A 24,750-nucleotide genomic window follows, 5' to 3' on the forward strand; every position below is an offset into this window, starting at 1 on the left:
AACAGCCTGTAGGAGACAGGAGACAGCCTGTGGGAGACAGCCTGTAGGAGACAGGAGACAGTGTGTAAGAGACAGGGGACAGCCTGTAAGGAGACAGGAGACAGTGTGTAAGAGACAGGGGACAGCCTGTAAGGAGACAGGAGACAGTGTGTAAGAGACAGGGGACAGCCTGTAAGGAGACAGGAGACAGCCAGTATGAGACAGGATTGATCCGTGGTGAAGTTGTGGTGTAAATATCAAAATATGGTCCCCCTACTCTTACAGTGTAGGCCTACATGGAGTGGGCGTGGTGTACGATAACGTGATTCTGTAGTGGGAGCATCATCTGTAGGTCTACGGATCAAATACGCTACCAAACACATATGGTAGCATCTTCTGATAGGGTAAATGCTACCTTATGTGTTTGGTAGCGTATATCTGGTACAGTATATGCGCATTTTACCCCACGGAATAGTGTCGGCGTGCGACCACCAGCAACACCGGCTCCGCCCACAACGTTACGTCACCACTGTTTACAGCGGCCAATGGTCCAACAATCACGTGACTGCTCGGAAACTACCGGGTGACGTTTGGAAAAACATCTACTGCTCTGACAATGACTGGTCGGAGTCTGGCAACTGTGTTTGTCAGGATGTGAAGAGTGGATGAAGACGAATGCGCCTCTGTATTCAAACCTCTAGGAGGGGGCAGGTCGGCTGTGGAGGACGATGGCCTCAGCGAACACTGAGAAAGTGATCTGACATGGAGTATCTCCTGCCTACGCTGTTTCTGATGATACAATGTAGGCATACGGAAGGTAAGTTGAACATGATTGAAATCGCAGTACACTTGAATTGCACAAATCGATCCTAAAGTGGGGGAGCGGGGTGGGTGGTGGTGATGATAATCACAGATCGATCACTTTATATTTGTACGGGTGAATGAAGGTCCTAATAACATGTCCATGTGCCTGTTGTTATTGGTCCTAATAACATGTCCATGTGCCTGTTGTCATTAGCGCTGGACACTCTCCCGGCTCCCATCAATGTCTCCATGAACTCTATAAACTTCCGGCATGAGCTGAGATGGGTCCCCGGGCCAGGGACCCCCCCGGGGATATACTACAAAGTGTACTACTCCAGGTACAGTACAGGGCCCCCCTCCTAACATACTACAACGTGTACTACTCCAGGTACAGTACAGGGCCCCCCTCCTAACATACTACAACGTGTACTACTACAGGTACAGTGCAGGGCCCCCCTCCTAACATACTACAACGTGTACTACTCCAGGTACAGTACAGGGCCCCCCTCCTAACATACTACAAAGTGTACTACTACAGGTACAGTACAGGGCCCCCCTCCTAACATACTACAAAGTGTACTACTACAGGTACAGTACAGGGGCCCCCTCCTAACATACTACAAAGTGTACTACAGGTACTGTAGAATCAGAATCAGAGAAAGAAAATCGTAGGCTTGGTTCCTCAACAGTCACATAGCAGCATCAATACAAGATAAAGTAAACAAGATCAGAAAAAACAAAAATAAGTAGGGTACAAATGATTAGCAGCATAGATCACAATAATAATCATAATAATAAAATATAATAAATTAAGTAATAGTCAGAGAAGCCAGTGTTAAGTAATAATAAGTAATGATGTGTACTAAAGTGTAAAGTGAAGTAAAGTATGCCCACTTCCTAGTTCTTCTTCTTATTCCCTTCAGCCGTGGTCAAAGCTTGGCAGTCTTTGTTCAGAGAAACGGGGTGTGATAAAGTGGACTACTATATTTCTACCCTACTCTGTGGGTTTTTGTGTGTGTCTGTGTGGCTCAAATTGATGATCTCAAATTTTAATTCCCATATTCATTGTATTTCTTTATTAAAATGTTATATGTTATATTATTATTATTATTATATTTAAAAAAATTCCATGTTTGAATAGGAACTGGTTTGAATGGTACTTAACAAAAGTAGTATTTCCTGGTATGGGGAATTCCACACGTGTATTTTGTCTGTCTCTGAAGGCTATGTTCTTGTGGCACCTTTGACTGCAGGATACATTCTGTGGTTTAAAGAAAAAATATATGCCGTGCATGTTTCTTGAAGAAAATCGACCATACCATTTCTTATAAACCAGGCTCAAAGTGTGAGGAGATTACAGTGAACAAATACATTTTCTGAATTATATCATAATTGTAGTGGTTATTTTACAAACTTTACTTTTACCATTCATACATTGATCATACCGGAGATACCTCATTCATACATCATACATACGTCAATAAGGAGACCCTTTTAAAAGTTGTATCCTATAGATGCAGATGCATGTAAGGGGTGGGTATCTTGTTCAAAGATGCTTATAGGTTTGCTATGGACCACTCCAGATCGCTCCCCTTTAATTTACATGACATTTACATTTTAGAGTTCTGTCAAAGTCGTGGATCTGCTAACTTACATCTTTAAGTTTTCTCTTGAACCATGCCCCCGTGTTCAGGCAAAACAGAAACAATTTACAACCTGTCCTTTATCATACATATTGTGTTTTTGATCTGATTGCCTCAAGACCTCAAAAACACACAACATTTTTAAATCAAATTGCTGATCACCAGTTTCATGAGATGTTTAGTGAGCTCTAAAAACCTTTTATTAATCAAGCTCTACTTTTACAGTACACAGCCCTCTGTCACAAATTCTTGTGCGTCTTTAAGTGTGTATACCGAAATACGCCACGGCATAGACATGTGTATCCAGTAGACTACACCACTGCTTTCATCCAGCCCCCCCCCCCCCCATATAACCCTGGATGAGTTAAGTTATATTATTATAGTAAGCCATTTGATCCAAACACTGATATCAAAGGATGCATGTTGTTGATTTTCTCATCACGATGCAGGAATTCCGATCGATATCCAAAGACAAAGACAAAGGTTTTCAATAACACCAGAGGGGTTCTGAGGCTGAACCCTGAAACCATCTACAAGATCTCCGTGGCGGCTGTCTACAACCGCTCGCTGGAGTCGCCCACGTCCAAGGCCTTAGTGTTCGAAGCTTTCAAAGACAGTACGTCAAGCCCCGTTAGATGATGTGTCAGGGTCTGTGTATTGGCAAATTTTAAAGTATGTTGTGTTCCTATTAGTCATTTTATGAAAAAAGGTCAGACAAATTGCAACAGAAGCAAACTCAACTGATTTAGTATCCTCAATATGTCCTGAGTAAGGAAAAAAAAGACAAAAGAATCTCATTAGGGGACCGTTTAGAGAAAGACCCAAATATATCCTATTCATACACCTGTTCATTCTGTTTCTCACGTGAATAGGGTAAATGTTTTAACATTTAGATATCACCATGAAAATTACTGAGTTGATTACTTACATCAAGACAAACAAAAAATGTGTTACAAGTTTTTGGAAATGATTTGTTAATATGGGCAAACGGTGCATAATCTAATTACGTATGTGCTAATTTGCATAAATACCACAACAGAGGCAGGAAGAAGTACTTTAAACCAGCCTTTATTAATTATTATGCAGAGACTGGGTTTGGGGCTAGGTATGTGGGACTGTTTCTGGGGGAGGAGTCTGAGGGAAGAACAGGAGACGAGGGTAAGGAGAACGCAGAAGACAAAAGGTAGGTCCAATAAAGAGTCTGGATCAAACAACCTTTGTTACCTGACAGCTTGGTGACAGTTGATTGACAGTTGAGTGGACCTTGAATGAATGACTGAATCTCTGCCCCTTATGGTGACTTATTTGTTTGCCTTTATAGTCTTTTACTGTAAGATGTCAAGACATTTTCACCTGGCTAACCCAATGTTTAGATCTGTTGTTGTATTTATGCAAATGAGTACATACATAATTAGATGATGCACCGTCTGCCCATGTTAACAAACAATTTCCAAAAACTTGTAATATATTTTTTGTTTGTCTTGATGTAAGTAATCAACTCAGTAATTTTCATGGTGATATCTAAATGTTACATTTTTTACCCTATTCACATGAGAAAATAATGAATATGCGTATGAATAGGATATATTTGGGTCTTTCTCTAAACTTTCTTTGCTTCTGTTGCAAACTTGCAATTTGTTCTAAGTTGACCCCCATTTTGGCTTAAAATGACTGGACTATATGTGCTATTGCTATTTGGCCAGGAAGCCAACGCTTTTATACAAAGTAAAAGAATCGTTTTTTTAGGTACATGTACACATACATATCTTAATCAAGTTCATCCTTCCAGCTCGAATAGGTACTCCACGGCTCAGCCTGGTGGGAGGGGATCACCGTCTGGAACTCAACATCTCCCCTCCCATCGCCCACCACTCCGCCAAGATACCAGACATCCTGAAGTTCTATGATGCCAAATACACCATCACCTGGCAGAAAGCTGGAGACCGCAGGGTACATATTCTCCATCCGTCACTTTTCACCTCCTAACCCATATAACCCCCTCATTCCGTCACCCAGGATTTCCTTTGCTCTATCTGACCGTTTTATCTTTATTTCCATTTACTTTTCTTTTGCTTATGGATGAAAAGAGAGTCTTGTGTAAGCCGCTTGTCTCTTTTCTTCATCTCGCCTGCACAGAGGTTTTTAGGAAAGCCCTTTTCTTTCTTTGTACTTCGGCTGTGCAAACGACAAAACAAAAACGAGTATCTAGTCATTAATTGTTTCACTTGCACATGTTGCACCTTGTACTGTGTTTGAACTGGTCGCATGGAGAAGCCGAATTCAGTCGTTCATTGTTTTGTTTTGAAGCCTTCTTCCATGGACATGACCAATTCCAGCATGGTCCTGGGAAACCTGGAGGCCGGCGTGGAGTACTGCGTGAGGGTCCACCTGAGAATCCGCACCAATTCAAATACTTCACCCTCCGCCTGTGTCAGTGCCTCAACCAGCGACCCGGAACCCATCCTGGGTGAGTGGCAGACAGTACCGCTCTGAGAGATCATGAGAGTATCTTCTACTGTGTACTGTATCACGACGGAGCGTGTGTACCGTGTGTACCGTAGGCCCCAAGATTCTAGGGATCACTGTTCCGCTTCTGGTCCTGGTGGTGGTGGGCGTGGTGGGGCTCCTGGTGGTGCTGCACTATATCGGCGTCCTGTGTGGAATCAAGGCCCGTGTGCCGGCCGTACTGCTGGTAAGAAAGAGCTATTACCAGTGTCTAACCCCTACCTGCTCCTTAATGACCTGTCTCTGTACTGTCTAACCCCTACCTGCTCCTTAATGACCTGTCTCTGTACTGTCTAACCCCTACCTGCTCCTTAATGACCTGTCTCTGTACTGTCTAACCCCTACCTGCTCCTTAATGACCTGTCTCTGTACTGTCTAACCCCTACCTGCTCCTTAATGACCTGTCTCTGTACTGTCTAACCCCTACCTGCTCCTTAATGACCCGTCTCTGTACTGTCTAACCCCTACCTGCTCCTTAATGACCTGTCTCTGTACTGTCTAACCCCTACCTGCTCCTTAATGACCTGTCTCTGTACTGTCTAACCCCTACCTGCTCCTTAATGACCTGTCTCTGTACTGTCTAACCCCTACCTGCTCCTTAATGACCCGTCTCTGTACTGTCTAACCCCTACCTGCTCCTTAATGACCTGTCTCTGTACTGTCTAACCCCTACCTGCTCCTTAGTGACCTGTCTCTGTACTGTCTAACCCCTACCTGCTCCTTAATGACCTGTGTATTATTATCATTAGTGTTATTGTTATTGGTCCTCACTCTCCTCCTCTGTGTGATGTTCAGATGGTTCTCAGCCATGGCTACCTCGTCACGCCAGAGACGACCGTCCCTGACCCGGTGCACGTCAACCCCAAGGCGGACAAACACCAGGGGGCCGGGCTCTCGGACGACGAGGAAGACGAAGACGAGGACGAAGGGGAACACATGTACTGTAACAGAGCTGCAGATCTCTCCTCGGACTCAGACTCCCAGGATGCACCTGGGGACTCCCCTGGGAGCTCTGGCGGCAGGGCCTGCCCTACAGCGGGCCGAGGGCTGCCGGCGGCTCAGTGGCCCTTGCCGGGGTCCCTTCTTCAGCCGGATGTCAGGGGCCACACTCTAAAGGGGCCCGTTACGCTTGACAAGGTCCCGCATGGGATTGTGGGTAGGGCCATGAGCCAGCGGGCGTGGAATGAGGAGGCGGTGTCTGTGGATGAGAGGTGGAAAGACGGGGGAGGAGAGGAGGAGGAGGAGGAGGAGGAGGAGGAGGAGGAGGAGAGGGGCGACGTCAATCTGTTCTCACTGACTCTTCTGAAGGAGGACGACTCGGGGAACATCAATCTGTGCTCAGTGAACTTTGGCGGGTTGGAAGAGGCTGCTGACCGTGAGACGGAGGTGGACGGCGCCCCACACGGCGCTGTGGCGCCTCGCCAGGACCCAGAGCCACGCAGGACGACAGGCCTCCCAGCACCCAGCCCTACGCCCTCAGACACTGGAGGAGGGGCGCTGTCCCTCCTGGGCCCAGCGCAGCCACACTGCGGACACACTGGGGGAAGCAAAGAGGGTACGGGCACGTCCTGTGGTGACCTCATGTCTTATGGTGGCGAGACGGAGGAGGAGGAGGAGGAGGAGGAGGAGGACTGGAAGACTGGATATTTGGGGCGTTAATTTGTTAATTTGTTGATTGTGTGTGTGTGTGTGTGTGTGAGTGAGTGAGTGAGTGAGCCTGTTAAATGCTGAACATAAATGCTGATTTGAATAAATGATGTCAATCATGGATAAAGGCCAAAAACAAAAAGAGGATGTCACTATTGTCGCAAGAATATTATCTCAGAGACGGTGGAACTTGGTTGTTGGCCTGATGGCCGGAAGCCAAAATATAAGTAAAGTATAGCAATTAAGGTTGTTAACTATAGGCTATAGTTAATCCCCTTAATTGCCAGTACATGTACATATCAATGTGTTGTCTGTTAACCTATAGTATAGGCGAACAGGCAACAAAAACACATTTCTAGAGCTTCCAACTGAAAGCAGCATGTACTATGTGTCTTCTCTTTTAAGATGGGAGTTGTCGAATTCAGAATGTTGTCGAGTGTCAGAACATGTTTTAGTTAAGGTTTTATAAAATCATGGTAATAATTGTGTGTATGTTATAGAAGTTTCTGAACATTGCAACATACATCCTGCTCTCTCTGCCCGACCCCATCTGACCTCCCCAAGGCCCGCCCCCTCCTGAGCACCCAATCTAGAATCACCACCTACAACCGTTAGAATATCAACAAATAAACAAGTAAAATAATAAGATAAAATTATCCTTATCTTTGCCTGTCACTGGCTTTCGAAGAAATATAGAGGAACGTTGCACATTTATGCAAATAAAGAAATAGAAGTGCTTATGTCACGTGACTTCCTGTAAGCTCCGCTCATCTTTTATCGTGTAGCTCACAAGAAGTCCACCGCCAAGTCTCCCACTACCGAGGAAAACATCAGAACCAAAGACAGCATACCTCCAGACACGGAACAGACGGTGTTTATCGCCATTAGCCTAATGTTAGCATACAGCCAGTGGCTCAAACTCGGGTGATGATCTGCCAACATGCTCTCCAGATGTTGACGTCGGACAACATGCTTTCCTTTTGAATCCATACAGGTGTTGAGCTGGTGTCAAAGCTAGGTAAGACCGGCTTCATTGTTTCATCTAGTCAAAAGATACTGCTCAGCGGTCGTGTAAAATGTTATCGATATGATCTCACAGCAGTTTGATAAAGAGCAATAGATTTGATGAGAGAGAGAGAGAGAGAACTGTACGTATCATGAGCAAGGTTGTGCGCAGAGTAAGATTAACTCCCAGGTGGGTCCCTGTGGCTGACAGGGTGGGCCCATGTCGGCACTGGGGGTCTAAGCCCCCCGCTGTGGGACTGATGGCGGCGGGTCCACACCTCCTCCTCTTGATGCTCGCCTGGCTCTCTCAGGCGTCCTCAGGTGAGTGCTCCCACCCTCCGCTTAAGCCTCCACTCAGCAGCACTCCTCTCCATGGCCGTCCACATGCGGAGCTCCTGTGTGTGGCTTGGTGTTGCATCACGAGTGCAGAGGATGAATTAAAGGCTATGCGTTAATGAGCCACAGGTCATTTAGGAAAGTTTCTTGTCTTTTTTTTTTGGGGGGGGGGGGGGGTGAAATGTATACATCAAATGCATAAACCTTTTTCCCACAATGCCAACTGTAAGTGTGTGTGTGTGTGTGTGTGTGTGTGTGTGTGTGTGTGTGTGTGTGTGTGTGTGTGTGTGTGTGTTCAGAAATTGTCCCTCTTCCCGAGCCGGTGAACGTGAGCGTCACCTCCAGTCGTTTTATTCACCTGTTGACATGGCAACCCGGCCGCGGGACCCAGAGGGGCGTGGCCTACAACGTCTCTGTGAGCAGTGAACGGTGAGTGTGTGTCATGTCATATGCTCGGTCGTTTCATTGTATGCCATTAGCTGTATATATATTTATACGTCAATTAATCAATTACTAAATTGGCTTCAGAAAATGTGTGTGTGTGCGTGTGTGTGTGTGTGTGTGTGTGTGTGTGTGTGTGTGTGTGTGTGAGCTTCCTTATATTGTATTCAAAGTAGCCTAAACATGGCATGTGTGCATGTTTGTTGCGAGAGAGCATTATCTTAAGCCCTGCTCTGCTGGGGCCCCACAGTGCAGCTAGGGGCTCTGTTGCTGGGGCCCCACAGAGCAGCTAGGGGCTATGTTGCTGGGGCCCCACAGTGCAGCTAAGGGCTCTGTTGCTGGGGCCCCACAGTGCAGCTAGGGGCTCTGTTGCTGGGGCCCCACAGTGCAGCTAGGGGCTCTGTTGCTGGGGCCCCACAGTGCAGCTAGGGGCTCTGTTGCTGGGGCCCCACAGAGCAGCTAGGGGCTCTGTTGCTGGGGCCCCACAGAGCAGCTAGGGGCTCTGTTGCTGGGGCCCCACAGAGCAGCTAGGGGCTCTGTTGCTGGGGCCCCACAATGCAGCTAAGGGCTCTGTTGCTGGGGCCCCACAGAGCAGCTAGGGGCTCTGTTGCTGGGGCCCCACAGAGCAGCTAGGGGCTCTGTTGCTGGGGCCCCACAGAGCAGCTAGGGGCTCTGTTGCTGGGGCCCCACAGAGCAGCTAGGGGCTCTATTGCTGGGGCCCCACAGAGCAGCTAGGGGCTCTGTTCTGCTTGGTTGAGGGCTCGTCCATCAGAGCCCTTATCTATGTGCGTCCCTACGGCTGTGAGTCATGGAGCGCGTTGGTACACACGGGTCTGTACAGGTTACCGTTTCTGCGGGGGCCAGCCTGTCCTCATCCTATTACCTCTCGTCATCTAACCGAAAGAAGTCTTTTTTTTTTTTTTAATGGTATCGTGTTAGAAAGCGAAATAAATATTTCTATCTCCGTATATCACACTGGTAATACCAAATGTAAACGGTTACTGTAATTATACTGTAATTATACTGTACTGCTGACTTCCAGGCTGTTATGGAGTTTATAGGTCAGCACTTCAATTAGTGAGATGAGCTTGAGCATAGTTGATAGTTATAGTTGGTGGATAGTGATATTTGACCATGGTTGTAGCGGTTGGATTTGTAGAGCATTTGGAGCTGTTAAAGGACTCCATATGTACCAGCATGCAGTGACGGCCTGGACGGTCCGGCATTCAGGCAGATGCCAGAAGGGCCGCGGACTCTCGTGGGCCGTTTGGGCCGGCCAATCACGGAGCGGCATGCTTGTCGGGTTTGTTCGGCCCCACATTATCTCTCGGCCCACTATCAAGCATTAATAGTGTTAAACGGCTTCTTGTTGGCTGACAATGAAAGTCTCCTCTAAACGAGTAGCCTACACAGAGAGACGTCTGAGCGTTGGAATTTGATGCAGCGGAGATAGAGGAAGATAGGCTACGGAAATAAACCTGTCCTGTTGAGCAAGAAATGTGCTACCTGCATTGTGTAATCTGTTGCAATTTCCTTCTCCAGCAGTCAAAGTTTTTCCACTCTTAAATTCATCAAGAATCGCCTAAGGACACGATTGTCACAGGATAATTTGGAGGCCTTTATGCTGATGGCGACAGAGAAAGAGGTCCTAATGAACTTGGATGCTGATGACGTGATAGACAGGGTTGTGGAGAAGAGCAAGCTCCTTCGCACCTTGTTAACTGCATGACGTTAATTAAGTTGGAGTTTTTTTGGAGTTGTGCATTGATATATCCATGTTTTTGGTGCAGTCTTTATGCATATTATAGTTAGAGTTCATCACCAATGGGGCTACAAAAGTGTGTGTTATTTCCGTGCGTGTGAAGTTATATCTGTGTGTAGCGGGCACGTGCACGCGCGTGCGTGCGCCCCCGTGTGAGCCGCTGGTGGGTGAAAATGCCAGGGCCATTTTTTAATCCCAGTCCGTCACTGCCAGCATGTGAGTGTGACTACCCATTACAAGCCCTTCAAAACCTGCCCTGCAGCATCACAAACTGTGGAATGTCCTAGATGTATGATGGATATATGATAGATAAGACCAGTTAGTAGCGTCCATTGGGCTGGTAGTTCTAGCCACCATACATCTAGGTGAATATAACGGCTTGTAACTCCCAGTCACGCCTGGTGGAAATATAGGGGCCCTTAAAAAGGCAGATGGCCGGTCCCCCAGAACAGAGGGCCCTTTTCAGAGGGAGGGAGTCATGCTGTCCCAGTTAGGATAATATATATTCATTTCTATCATATTTAATATAACAGCATTAAGAACAACAGGATAAGTCGTTAAACTACAAGGCAAAAATACTCCAGAACAAATGGATGTAACAGGGATCAACTAAAGCAAATGGTACAGTGTAAAGCAGCTGATCAGCGGGGGTCCTGGGAGACAATGACACCCCAGGGGGTTCCCCATGTCCAGTCTGCTCCTTAGTTTTGTTTTGGTTTCTGTTACTGGCATGAACACTGCTTCACAAAGACAGGATGTGCGAATGAAAGCAGGGTTTTCAGTGCCTTTGTGACAATCTCAAGATATACCGCTTTGATTTAACCCAGAATGTCGACACAGTTGCTGCCTCAGACAAACCTTTAAGGGGGGCCATCGTTGTGGTTCTCCAGCAGTAGATCTTCTCCCAGCGCTGGCCTGCTCTACTCACCTGCCGTGTTCACACAGGGCCCAGGATCCATTCCTCCTCAGTTCGTGCGTCTTTTGTTTTTGGGACGTAACGCTCAAACTCTTTTGAAAGCAGAGAGGTGATCCTTCACCATCCTGGAGAACGCTGGCCGAGCCTCAGTCTCTTCTAAAATCCCTGCCAACGTTTGAAACATGTCGAATGTCCCTCTGTTCACTCACTGTTACAGTTTAGAAAGTTGCTTCTTTATTTGCCAACTTCAAGACAGCTGTCATTCCTGTCATCCCCTGATAGATAGATTGAATATGTCACACAGAGATTTGCCACCCATTCCATGTCACTGAAATGTGCTGCCTGTGGTGACTTTTTTTTCTGAAAGAAATGTCTGCAGCTGCTGTGGTTCCTCAAACACTCAGCCATTGACCTTTCGATAGCCATCTTACTTTGGTGGAGAAGAGAAGGCGTTTGTGCTCTGCGACTCTCTTCACTTGGCTGCTCAGACAGACGTGAGTTAACGGCATGTGCTGGGGTGTAGTTCATCACTTTAATGACATCCTTCATTACGTTGTCCAGGTGACATTTCCCTGTGAATGACACCGTGTGCAGACTGCAGCTGTGACCTCCTTAAACCGAGGGCTGAACCCAGTCAGCCGTCTAGTCATGGCAGCAGCTCCATCTGTGTACACGCACACACAGAAGGACCAGTCCAGTCTTCCTCATCTCATCATTCATGGGCTTGAATAGTTCTGTGGCTGTGGTGTTGGTCGGCAGCAAAAGTGCACATCAAATGTCCTCATGCACATCCTCCTGATATATATATATATATTAGGGGTGTGAATCTCTCATGTAAAAGACGATACGATTCGTATTTAGATACATGGTCACGATACGATTCAAGAAAAGATAACAATCAATTCAGTACGATTCAATTTGATGCGATTCGATGCAGTTCAATAATTGATAGCATTCTGAAAAAGTTCTTATCATTGTGCACATGCACATTATCATTGTGCACATTTTACATTATCAATTATCATGATAAGTAATGGTTGTCAATAAGGCAAACAATTACTTATTATAATAAAAGTAACTAGTTACCAGGGAAAGTTATTATTTGCGTTACTGTAAAAACAAAAAAAGTAGCTTTATAGATGCGTGTGTCGTTGTGAGATGCTTCATTAGATGCGTCGACAAAGTCTTCGCTCCTGGACATAATGTACACTTTACATGCACGTTCTTGCCTTTGACCTCAATGAATTAGTGCTTATATCTCCACCTTGAAAATGACAACTTTTCATCGGATTGCTCCGGACTCGCCATTTCTACTGCTTCATCGAATCTGTTTGGTGTTTGTGTGTGTGTGCGTGTGGCACGCCTATCCTGGCTTGTGTGTAAAAACCGATTGGCTACCATGAAACATGACTCTGCCTTTGCCAATCATAATCGCTTATCTCGTTGTTAACCTACCCGGTCTCCTCACTAGCAGTTTATGTATGGAGCCAGGGGTGCGTTCGGATTACGCAGTTTATTCAATCAATTCATAGTAACGCACCGCATTTAACGTTCAGTAACGATAACGGTGTTGTAACGACAGAAACAGTAATTAGTTAGATTACCCCGTAACTAAAAAAATAACAGCGTCACCTAACACCGTTCTTTTAAACGGCGTTATTCCAAACACTGCTCAACTGTGGCTGACTCATAAACTGGCTGATGTCCTTGTTCTCGTGAAGCGTGGGCATGTTTGTGCCACTGCTGCTCGGTGCAGCGCCATCATCAATGCTAGCTTCAGCTGCATGGTGTCTGGAAATGTTTCTTTGCAGGTTTGTGGTACCGCCACTATACTCGATGGCTGCCCGACACAATTTGCGTATTGCAATACTTTCATCAAGTTTGCCTTCTTTTTTGAAAAAGCCAAACGACTTCCAAACTTTAGATTTTAGTTTGACCGGCGCGCGGAAAATAGGTTCGGAGTTGTCAGACATATTTTCTGTGGCATCTGATGTCAGGTCAGGCGGGCACGTCTTAAATAGTCGCGCGTCATTGAAATGGATAGGGCGTGATAGGCTATGCCATCTTTGACCAATGAGAGGCTGTCATTGTTCTCAAATCAACGAGACTATCAAGTCAGAAACATTTGCGATACGAACCGATTCCTTACTTTTAAATCCGAACAATGACCGGTTCATGTCACGTTTATATCGATACAAGGCTTCACGAATCGATGTAGTCGTATCTTACAGGTTAAAAATGAATATCGATACGTATCGGATAATCTTTACACCCCTTATATATATATATATATATATATATATATATATATATATATATATATAGGACTCGTCAAAAGATCTTTGACCTGCAGCCTCTCCTAACGGTCCACATGTCTTTGGCAGCTGGCAGGATCCACTCCACCACTAGTGAGGGCTTACTTAGCCTTGGCAATGCCATTAGCTACTTAGTATGAATCTCAGTGCACATGCATTTGTTGATGTGGTGTCGAAGCAGGTTTCGAAGCAAGTGTGAAGGCTTCAGTGACTCATTTGTGAGCCTCTCACATCTCACGTCCCACACATCATGCAGAGGGCGGTCATAATGAAGCGCTACTTCAGACGGGACTCCTGTCTTTGATACGCAGCTTTCCCTTTCTTCAAAGGCAGGCTCTTCTTTCGTCTCCTCATTTCGCCTTTCCCCCGCTGTCGTTAAGAAGTTAGTTTTTTACTAATTGTAGTTAGCTTGGCCGCTTTAGTTTACGGTATCATGTTAGGTAGATAAGGTGATGTGACAGGAGAGCAGCTGGTCAAGTTCTAAGTGATTTATTTCTTCGCTAACTGGTGCAACATGACCTGCCATCTGGTGACCTCTATGTTGGGGGCTGCTGGTCTAGATAGATAGATAGATAGATAGATAGATTTACTTTATTGATCCCAAGCTGGGAAATTGCAGTGTAGCAGCAGCATTACACACAATAACAATACAAATAGAGAGAAACAACCTTGACATATATATATATAAAAAAGAGGCAATATAAAATGTAACATAAAAAATGTATAAATAAGCAGTATAATTGTAGCCCATCATCTTATGCGAAATATTGGCTAATAGACTGCAACATGATAAAACAGACACCTTCAGAATGAGTAAAAGACACACCAGCCAAGGTCTAACTCACTGTGTGTCTTCTAATAACAGACAGGTCTAACTCACTGTGTGTCTTCTAATAACGGACAGGTCTAACTCACTGTGTGTCTTCTAATAACGGACAGGTCTAACTCACTGTCTTCTAATAACGGACAGCTCTAACTCACTGTGTCTTCTAATAACGGACAGGTCTAACTCACTGTGTGTCTTCTAATAACGGACAGGTCTAACTCACTGTGTGTCTTCTAATAACGGACAGGTCTAACTCACTGTGTGTCTATTAATAACGGACAGAACAACTCTTTTGTTGCTGTCGTCTGCCTGCCCTCTAACCACGAGTGTTGTAGCCTAAAAGTTTTACTTTTCGTAAACGTTGTGAGCTCGTGAACCCTATAAACCCTGTGACCTCGCGCCAAATGTTTTTATTGGTTTATTAAGTACAAACAGGCGAGTTATAAAAAATTGAGTGTGAGGGATCATTTGTTCACTTCACACAAAAAGATCTTGGAATGAGATGGCTAACTGTAGTCTTATAGCGTTTAGTCTACTGTCCATAATAATTTAGAGATCATATTCTCCACCGCTCGCATGCGGGAATAATTAAGACTTGAGGAGAAATTAATCAGTGGGCTAGAGACGCTGTGTCCGTCCAACCTCCAATAAGTCCCCTCGTCTGATCGTCTTTTTGTGTGAAGTGAAACCAACCCACACACTCCACAGTCCACACTGACCCCACTTTTTATTTTTTTTAACCGACAAGATTGATCGGTTACCGTTGATACGGTCGACCGTCGGTCAGACGGTCATCGGTTAACGTCCCTAAAATTAGGTGCTCTTGTCTTCACAGGGACCTCTCCTGGTGGCCAGTAGCGGGCTGTGTCCTTGTGAAACACCCGCTGGTCTGCAACCTGACCGCAGCGTTCGCCGACCCCACAGATGTGTACTTCAGCATGGTTGTCGCAGTACTAGAGTCCCAGGCCTCCCCCCCGGCCTACTCCCGCGGCTTTAAGCCCATCAACGACGGTGAGTGTGAAGAATCACTTTATTAAACAACAACGATTTGTTCGAGACCTCTTGTACCATAGATACAGTGTAACCACACTTCTGACGCCCGTGTTATGGGTTTTGGGTTTTCTGGGAGTTTTAAAGATCACAAATTGGGACTGAAATGCATAGTGTGCAAGCGGAAGCCAATGTGCTCCTCATGAGGGGTTGTAGGAGAGGAGGGTTCATTACTATTATCCTGCCAGCGCTCTGTTTGGGATGTCCTCTTCCTCATTAATGCTCATCGGTCTCATTAACGAGTGGCCACTCCAGCCGCTTGCGTCTCATTACCGTCCTGCTATGAGAGGTCTCCAGGTGTACGCTGTGGGTTATGAGCAACCTCCCCTTCCCCCCCCCCAGGGGAGCTGCCCTCGCCCCGGCTGACGCTGGCCGCCTGCGACCGCTTCCTGTGCGTGGCCCTTCACCCGCCCCTGGAGCGGGTGAGGGGCCTCTACCAGGGCTTCCAGTACCAGCTCCGCGTCACCAGCGACACCAGCAGCAGCCGACCAGTGGAGGTGATGGGAGTCACTGGATGAGTAGAAGGGGGGGGGGGGGGGGGGGTGTCGAAGCAGTTTCGAAAACAACTGCCACCCATTCTGTGTGGTAAAATAAGTCAAGATCTCATGACCTAGTCGGAGAAAAGTGGGGGGATTTAACATTTCTCTGTTTGTTGTTTGTCATTTTTACTAATTGAAAGCTAAAGCATACTGTGTGTGTGTGTGTGTGTGTGTGTGTGTGCGCGTGTGTGTAGTTCCTGGAGCGCACCAGGTCCCTGAAGGGTCATGTCCTGAGGGACCTGGCCCCTGGACGAGAGTACTGCGTCTCGGTCCGCATCTGGGACCCCCAGATCCCCCGGGAGTTCCCCTTCGGCCCGCCCACGTGCACCTCCACCCCCGCGGCGGGGGTCCGCCTGGCCGGTACGTCCCGGGGCCCTCGAGGGGGGCCCCCCCGTATGAGTACTGCCTTATGTGTTCATTCTTGTTCCACTGTGATGTGAGGCGGAGTGTCCGCCACCTCAAGGGATTGAACTGTTGCTCTAGTGATCACAATGTACGGGTGGTTACCATGCCGACGTGGAGCGCGTGCTGTGGGCTGAGCGTCAATCAGAGAGGCCAGTTTCAGCTGCACCGTTTCCCTGGCGACACTCACAGGAAGTCTCCCTGTCTCACTGTCCACAGCTCGGTGACAGACGGCTGGACCTCAGGGGGTCAGGGGTCAGTGGGGGTCAGGGGTCAGGGCCCAGAGGGGGTCAGGGGTCAGTGGGAGTCAGGGCCCAGTGCGGGTCAGGGGTCACTGGGTCAGGGCCCAGTGGGTCAGGGGGGGTCAGGGCCCAGTGGGGGTCAGGGGTCAATGGGTCAGGGCCCAGTGGGGGTCAGGGGGGGTCAGGGCCCAGTGGGGGTCAGGGGGGGTCAGGGGTCAGTGGGTCAGGGGTCAGGGGGGGTCAGGGCCCAGTGGGGGTCAGTGGGTCAGGGGTCAGTGGGGGTCAGGGCCCAGTGGGGGTCAGTGGGTCAGGGGTCAGTGGGGGTCAGGGCCCAGTGGGTCAGGGGTCAGTGGGTCAGGGGGGGTCAGGGCCCAGTGGGTCAGGGGTCAGTGGGGGTCAGGGCCCAGTGGGTCAGGGGTCAGGGGGGGTCAGGGCCCAGCGGGGGTCAGTGGTCAGGGGGGGTCAGGGCCCAGCGGGGGTCAGTGGTCAGGGGGGGTTCAACAGCAAATGATGATTAAAAGGTTATTACTCAAAAATGAAAAATACAAAGTGTCTCAGGAAGGATAGGAAGATGGACAGTTTATTGCAGTAATACAATGCATACAATACAGTATTAAAAAAATACTATTTGATTATTTCAAATACTTCTGATCGACCAATATTGCAGGAACCATGTGTACATACCGGAATATACATTATACTGCAGTAAATGCACGCAGTAAGGGCATCAGTATATACGTTGTGTAAGGGATAATGTATAGGACGGCAGTCATCATCGGGAGATAAGCCCCGACAGGGCGGACCGAACACGACGTGAAGCAGAGGGGTCCTGTTCGCCCTGAAGGGGCTTATTTTAGATAATGACCGGCCACCTTCTATACATTATCCCGCTTATTACACGGTTACTTGCCAAAACTAAAAAATTACTTCACAGTGTGTCTTTTTACAATTTATTTGTTACCATTCGTAGTGTTGAGCAGCAGAGAAATAGTCAAAGACGTCGACGTCGCTTAGCAACCGAATACTCTGGGGTTGCTAAGTTACCGGACTACTTGCGGAGTGATACGAAAGACGTGAATCACTCCACTTTCCTTGACAGCGGTCATTATATGCTTAGCAACGGTCATTAGTGAAAAATAATTCACCACCGGAAGTCGGGAAGGCCCATGCAAGTGAACGGAGCGTTCCACAGCATTGAGCAGAACCGTGTAGTAAACATTATTATATTCATGTTACTGTATACATGCAGTGTATACTCGCGCACCTATCTCCATGTACCTATCAATCTCATGTATCCATATCATATATCTATATCTTCATCTACCTATCCATCTCATGTATCCATCTCATATATCTATATCTTCATGTACCTATCCATCTCATGTATCTATCTCTTATTCTCTTCATGCATCTATCTCTTCATGTATCTTTCTCTTCATGTATCTATATCTATCTCCATGTACTACTGTTGCTTGTTTACATTACACACAGTTAGATAGAAAGATAGATACTTTTATTGATCCGAGGGGAAATTCAAGGGCACAGTAGCTTTAAAGACATCACACGTAACATACAGATACAGCATAAACAGGATTATAAAAAAGAGATCTACATGAATACTATGCAATAAGTACTAAATAAAATAAAATGTCCACATAATTGTGCTAAGTGACAGGACAGGGCCCTGTGATACAGTAATACAGTATGATAAGGTGTGTGATACAGTAATACAGTATGATAAGGTGTTGATGACAGTGTGTGATACAGTGATACAGTATGATAAGGCGTGTGATACAGTATGATAATGTGTGTAATACAGTAATACAGTATGATAAGGTGTTGATGACAGTGTGTTGATGGCAGTGCATGGATAAAGAGACCAGCATTAAATTAAACATGGACAATATAAAATAATTAGATATTGTAATAATATAAAAAACTATAACAACTGGAGCAGTACAAGGATAGTTTGAGTAATAATGACAATATATATGTGCATTATGATGAATAGTGCAAACAGTGGGAGAGACCAATCAACAGTCAATATAACTGGTGGAAGAAGGGATGTGCATAAGGGCTTATTTAGCCAGTAAACAATGTAAACGGTGTATGTGTGTTCTAGATCTCTTTCCCTTTAATTGACTGGTTGTACAGTTGTATGGCCCTCAGGACAAATGACCTCCTCAGTCGGTCAGTTCTGCGTGGCAGTGTGCGTAGCCGCCAGCTGATGAAGCTCTAGTGCCTGACGATGGCGTTGTAGAGTGGAATGCCGTTCATGATGCTGAGCAGTTTGCCCCCGTGTCCTTTTGTCTGGTACTGCTGTGATGCACTCCAGGTCAGTGCCCACCACAGAGCCAGCTTTCCAGTCGCCCAGCGTCCCTCTTCTTAGTGCTTCCTCTGCCCTTTCTTGTAGAGCGCTTCAGTGCTGCCCAGTCCAGTTTGTTGTCCAGGTGTATCCCCAGATACTTGTATGTGCTTACCATGTCCACATTGACCCCCTCAATGGAGACTGGCAGCAGAGCGGGCTTAGACCTACGGAAATCCACCACCACCTCCTTGGTCTAGTGGTCAGTGTATGTACACCCAGTGTGTCCAACAATGTGACTGTGTCCCTGGGTGTGTCCTCAGATGTCCTCCTGGTGGTCTTCGTCCTGGCTGTGGTGGTGCTGGCGGTCTTCTCGTCTCTGTTGGTGCAGACGGGCGTAGTGTGTCTGAAGAAGCCCCTGCCCTCCGTCCTGGTACGTGGTGTCACCGCCGTACCGCGCTGTTGTCGTAGTAACATCGTCATCAGCACGGCAGGTTTCTGCCGTCACCTGTTGTTAAAGATCACCTGCTTTTTCAGATTTCAAACGTGCATTTTAAGACTTCAGTTCAGATTTCACGCTGTTTCCTCTGGTCACGTTGCCAGCGTCACGTCCTACAGACGCTGTGATTGTGAACAGGCCCACATCGTAGTTCAGCTTCACCTCCGTTGTGTGGTCGTACCTCACCCGTCCTGTTTCCGTCCGCTATGAGGACGCTGCGGCCTTCAGGGTGTAAACATCGACAGCACACAGGTCGTCTGCTCTCCACACATGGCATCACACTAAAGTCATTGTTTAGGACGTGCTCCAGGATGTTTAAGACCCAATACTTCATTTATATTTGACTGATATTGCAAGCTTGAAAAACAACAAGATAGACAGACAGACAGAAAGACAATGAGGCATGTGCTGTGGTTTGTGTGTGGGCTGAATGTGACTCAAGGTGCCACTCTGCTAAAGCGTTTCCTGGCGACTCCCACAGGAAGTGGTGGTGTCTATAGCAGTACTGTACTGCAGTGGTGTCTATAGCAGTACTGTACTGCAGTGGTGTCTCATTGTATCGGGCTCCACAACACAAAGCAATCTCTGAATGGCTTTACATTTCTTACCTATTATCTTCTGTGTCAAGCTTTCAAGAAATGCATTGAATTACATTAATTTAGGACTTTCAATAACCTTTTGACACAAATAACATTGCACAAATAAATCGATTTGTAAAAGTCTTATTTGATGATTTAAAATCCTTTTTAGTTTTGAACGTAGAATAATATTAACTTTTATTTTTATTTTTTGATCAGAGCTTATTAAATTAATGTCAGTTTATTAGATATTAGATGATTCTAATAATAATGACTGAGCTCTGTCGTCGTTACATTATGGTTCCAGCAGGCAGAGGCGTGTTGCTCTGCGGGTTTCAACAGGTCGAGTAGGAACAGCTATTACCAGACTGGGTATCACTTCTCCATTCACTTCCTCCCACTGCCGTTAACACCAGCCAGCGCACGGCTTCAGACTGGTTTACTGACTGCTCTGAGGTCAAACTGGTTTACTGACTGCTCTGAGGTCAGACTGGTTTACTGACTGCTCTGAGGTCTGTGTGCAGGCGTCTTCACTGACATTAACCCTAACCCTGCACTGACATTAACCCTAACCCTAACTGACATTAACCCTAACCCTGCACTGACATTAACCCTGCACTGACATTAACCCTAACCCTGCACTGACATTAACCCTAACCCTAACTGACATTAACCCTAACCCTGACCCTGCACTGACATTAACCCTAACCCTAACTGACATTAACCCTAACCCTGCACTGACATTAACCCTGCACTGACATTAACCCTAACCCTAACTGACATTAACCCTGCACTGACATTAAGCCTAACCCTGCACTGACATTAACCCTGCACTGACATTAACCCTAACCCTAACTGACATTAACCCTAACCCTGCACTGACATTAACCCTGCACTGACATTAACCCTGCACTGACATTAACCCTAACCCTAACTGACATTAACCCTAACCCTGCACTGACATTAACCCTAACCCTAACTGACATTAACCCTAACCCTGCACTGACATTAACCCTGCACTGACATTAACCCTAACCCTAACTGACATTAACCCTGCACTGACATTAACCCTAACCCTAACTGACATTAACCCTAACCCTAACTGACATTAACCCTGCACTGACATTAACCCTGCACTGACATTAACCCTGCACTGACATTAACCCTAACCCTGCACTGACATTAACCCTAACCCTAACTGACATTAACCCTAACCCTGCACTGACATTAACCCTAACCCTGCACTGACATTAACCTTGCACTGACATTAACCCTAACCCTGCACTGACATTAACCTTGCACTGACATTAACCCTAACCCTGCACTGACATTAACCCTGCACTGACATTAACCTTGCACTGACATTAACCCTAACCCTGCACTGACATTAACCCTAACCCTGCACTGACATTAACCTTGCACTGACATTAACCCTAACCCTGCACTGACATTAACCCTAACACTAACTGACATTAACCCTAACCCTGCACTGACATTAACCCTAACCCTGCACTGACATTAACCCTAACCCTAACTGACATTAACCCTGCACTCACATTAACCCTAACCCTGCACTGACATTAACCCTAACCCTGCACTGACATTAACCCTAACCCTGCACTGACATTAACCCTAACCCTAACTGACATTAACCCTAACCCTGCACTCACATTAACCCTAACCCTGCACTGACATTAACCCTAACCCTGCACTGACATTAACCCTAACCCTGCACTGACATTAACCCTAACCCTGCACTGACATTAACCCTAACCCTGCACTGACGAGCCCCATACTCAATGATCACTGATGCATTTATAATACATCTATGTTTAATATACAAAGAAAAATGTTGGTTTAAAAAAACAATAACTGAAGCCCTTGACTTGATAACATCAAGTCAAGGGCTTCAGTTATTTGCATGTATATTAAGAACAATAAGTATATTAAGAATACACGTACATATCTAATATTCACGTGTGTATTATGCAAATAAACATTGTTAGCCATCAAGTAATTTTTTCACAAAGCAGTTTATTTGTATAATATACATGTGTGTGTGTGTACATGTGTTCATGTATATTATTGTATAATATACATGTGTGTGTGTGTACATGTGTTCATGTATATTATTGTATAATATACGTGTGTGTGTGTGTGTGTGTGTGTGTACATGTATTCATGTATATCCCCCTCCCACTGCGGGTGTGAGTCGCGTGACAGGCTTCACTTCCACTTCCTGTGAGTGCAGCTGTGTGTGGAGGGTTGAGTCACCTCCAGCCTCGTGTTTCCCTGTTGTTCAATGAGACGGAGCGGATCACGGTGGTGAGGAGGGTATGACTCACGGTCGTAAACGGTTAGGGTTAGTGCACACGGCGTTCAGAACAATAAGGACCTGAAGGGATAGTCCCGGTGCATCAACCATTCTATACGTATTTTAATTTAATCTCTCCGTCTCTCTGTGTTTCTGTCTGTCTGTCTCTCTCTCTCTCTCTCTCTCTCTCTCTCTCTCTCTCTCTCTCTCTCTCTCTCTCAGATATTCATCAATCCTCTGGGAGAGGGGCGGCCCGCCTTGCCGGGGAAAGAGCCCGTCTGCTCCCACGTCCACGTCCGGCCCGCGGCGCCCTCTGCTGGGGGGAGGGGGGGGGGGTGTGGGGCGCCCTCTGCTGGGGGGAAGCGGGGCGGGTGTGGGGCGGACCACGGCGTCCAGGAGGAGGGGGTCTCGACCTGGGCCAGCGCCCAGTACCTCGGCGGCTGTGGGCTGCCCGTCCACTCTTGGTGCTCCTCCTCCTCCTCCTCCTCCTCATGCTCCTCCTCCTCCTCCTCTCTCTCCACACGCCCCCTGCTGGCTCCTCCCCTCCGGCCCCGGGGCCCGGTGGCCCCTCGCACAGGGGCCCCGTCGGCGGCCCCCTCCGCACGGCGGGGTCACGCTGAGCTCCAGGCCCCGCTCCGCACCGTTGCGTCCAAAGTGCCGTGCTCGGTCGCCGGGACAACGTGGGACCAGCATGCTTTGCGGCTTGCCTGTGGCGCCGCCCCACTGGCACCGTCGCCGGACGGGGAGGCGGAGCCGGGGGAGGACGTGGACCTCCTCTCGCTGACCTTGGGGGGCCACACGGAGGACGGGGCCACGCTGCCACCGACGGAGGAGGAGGAGGAGGAGGAGGAGGAGGAGGTCTCCATGGAGACAGTCATCTCCGTGGAGGAGGTGGCGGAGGAGGAGCAGACAGACGGCTATTTAAGACATTAGGCCGAGCTGACACACTTCAAACTTTTATTTTATTTAGTTTTGTTTCATTTTGCCACAAATGCACCTCTTCTTTTTCGGCCTTTAGTGTGTTGACCTACCGGTGAGCAGTAGATGAACCTGCTGGTCGGGTTGAAGCTACATGACAATTACAATCTCAATTACATTTCAGGGAATATTTCCTGCTTTCGTTTTAACTGAACGGAAAGTCTCCAGGTCACCACTTGGTGTTCCAAGTGCTTTCGGCCAAGGTTCAAAACCTTATCTTCCCAAACTATGAATGATTGTCAAAGCTGTGAAAGCCACGAAGATTGCACTGACCTCGTTGTGTTTTGTGACCCAGGAATATGAAAGTCATGTGGCACCTCTCCCTGGAAGAGAGGCTATATGCTATATCGCCTCTAGTACACGTTTGTTTATCCTTAGTCTCCAAAATCAGACTTCATATGAACGCCTGAAGTCTGATGGCAGACACGCTCAAATGAGCTCCAGCAGTCATGTTGCTGGGAGTGGGGATCTGTCTCAACGACCAGTCTCTACACCTGACCGGCAGAACCACGACTCTCCTCATATGGATTGTGGACTGTTGGGATCTGGAATACCTCCCGTTATACTATCCTTGTGAACAGTGACAGTCAGTGGGCCAGCGCTGGTAGAGGTACTCCCATGGTCTCGGAGTGCTGCTCCACCAAGTGGCCTTCACAGACTGGCCAACGCATTTTGAGTCGGTCCTTTGTTACACTTTTGCCAATAACTTCCAATTTATTTTATACTTTAAAATTGTTATAGCACAGCATTGTTGACTTCTTTATTCTGACTGGTCAATGGTGTTTGAAGGGTGTGCTTTATAGACACCTCTGCCAAATCGCTCTGATTGGACTAGTGACCAGATGTTTCCTTGATGACGTCATACCAATATCCACAAAGCATTATTAACTTCAAACGCTAAAACCCAAATTGTATTATTGATGAGAGTTAAGTATTATTTTACAATACACAGCGTTCCTGTGGATGACGCTGCTTAAAGAAGTGTTAAGAATTACAGACGGAGTTTGATTTTGAATTACATTTATTGTGTTTGTTTGTTTACCTTCAAAATTTTTACATAGGAAATAGAATTGTAATCTATCCAGTCTAGATGATCACATGATCCTCTATAGAACTGAAATGTGTTGTTACATTAATAATTCTGTCCTGTATTGTCAAAGTATTTACACACAGTGTTTAACATACTCACTCAAATGCACATTTTTTGTACCACATTTTGTACCAATTCCACTTATTATTCACACACATTCGTACTTTAAAAGTACTTTGCTGAAAACATTCAGTCAATGCCATAATCATTTCATATCTTTCCACTTTTTTATCAGTCTAATTAAGCATCAAATTAATCTGTCTCACCTTTTTCTAACAATGAGAAATAAAAGTACAGTGATAACGTACATGTGTTCAAAAGGTTTCTTTCACATCATTGAAAAAAACACACACACAGACAAACAGACACACAAACACAAAAATATACACAAACAGACACAAACAAACAGATACACAAACACACACAAACGGACACACAAACAGCTGTTGCACTAGAGCTCCACCAGGCCGGCCCCGCTACACGCGTCTTCTCTGAGCGTACGTCAGAGCCGCGTGCGGCGCTCGGCCCGGCCGTTCACCGACTTGTTGACTTGTTGTTTCAACACCTAGGGGCG

General features: G+C 46.7%; 2 protein-coding genes across 2 annotated transcripts; both read left to right on the top strand.

The window, feature by feature from the left end:
* Positions 1 to 593: 593 nt before the first annotated feature.
* Positions 594 to 6,590, top strand: LOC311368777 (uncharacterized protein; the record flags this gene model as incomplete). The annotated part of the gene is made up of 7 exons (XM_084487555.1): positions 594 to 796; positions 998 to 1,121; positions 2,876 to 3,042; positions 4,216 to 4,376; positions 4,734 to 4,893; positions 4,988 to 5,118; positions 5,727 to 6,590. Exons 1-7 carry the CDS (start codon positions 742 to 744, stop codon positions 6,588 to 6,590), a joined length of 1,662 nt encoding a protein of 553 aa, XP_084343681.1. The 5' UTR covers positions 594 to 741.
* A 44-nt stretch (positions 6,591 to 6,634) lies between these two features.
* Positions 6,635 to 24,427, top strand: LOC311368232 (uncharacterized protein). Its single transcript, XM_084487018.1, has 8 exons — positions 6,635 to 7,596; positions 7,795 to 7,904; positions 8,219 to 8,348; positions 15,015 to 15,190; positions 15,572 to 15,726; positions 15,963 to 16,128; positions 19,041 to 19,150; positions 22,331 to 24,427. Exons 2-8 carry the CDS (start codon positions 7,844 to 7,846, stop codon positions 23,039 to 23,041), a joined length of 1,509 nt encoding a protein of 502 aa, XP_084343144.1. The 5' UTR covers positions 6,635 to 7,596; positions 7,795 to 7,843; the 3' UTR covers positions 23,042 to 24,427.
* The last annotated feature ends 323 nt before the right edge of the window (positions 24,428 to 24,750 follow it).

The sequence above is a fragment of the Micromesistius poutassou genome (assembly GCF_964030765.1).
Source record: "Micromesistius poutassou genome assembly, chromosome: 23".
Classification (NCBI taxonomy): Eukaryota; Metazoa; Chordata; class Actinopteri; order Gadiformes; family Gadidae; genus Micromesistius; species Micromesistius poutassou.

What these genes read in the sequence shown, in the direction of transcription:
- LOC311368232 (XM_084487018.1), top strand. Translation starts at nt 7,844, where the DNA reads ATGGCGGCGGGTCCACACCTCCTCCTCTTGATGCTCGCCTGGCTCTCT. An exon ending in GCAGCAGCCGACCAGTGGAG is followed by an intron (nt 15,727 to 15,962) that starts GTGATGGGAGTC and finishes GCGTGTGTGTAG; the next exon opens with TTCCTGGAGCGCACCAGGTC. An exon ending in GGCGGGGGTCCGCCTGGCCG is followed by an intron (nt 16,129 to 19,040) that starts GTACGTCCCGGG and finishes GTGTGTCCTCAG; the next exon opens with ATGTCCTCCTGGTGGTCTTC.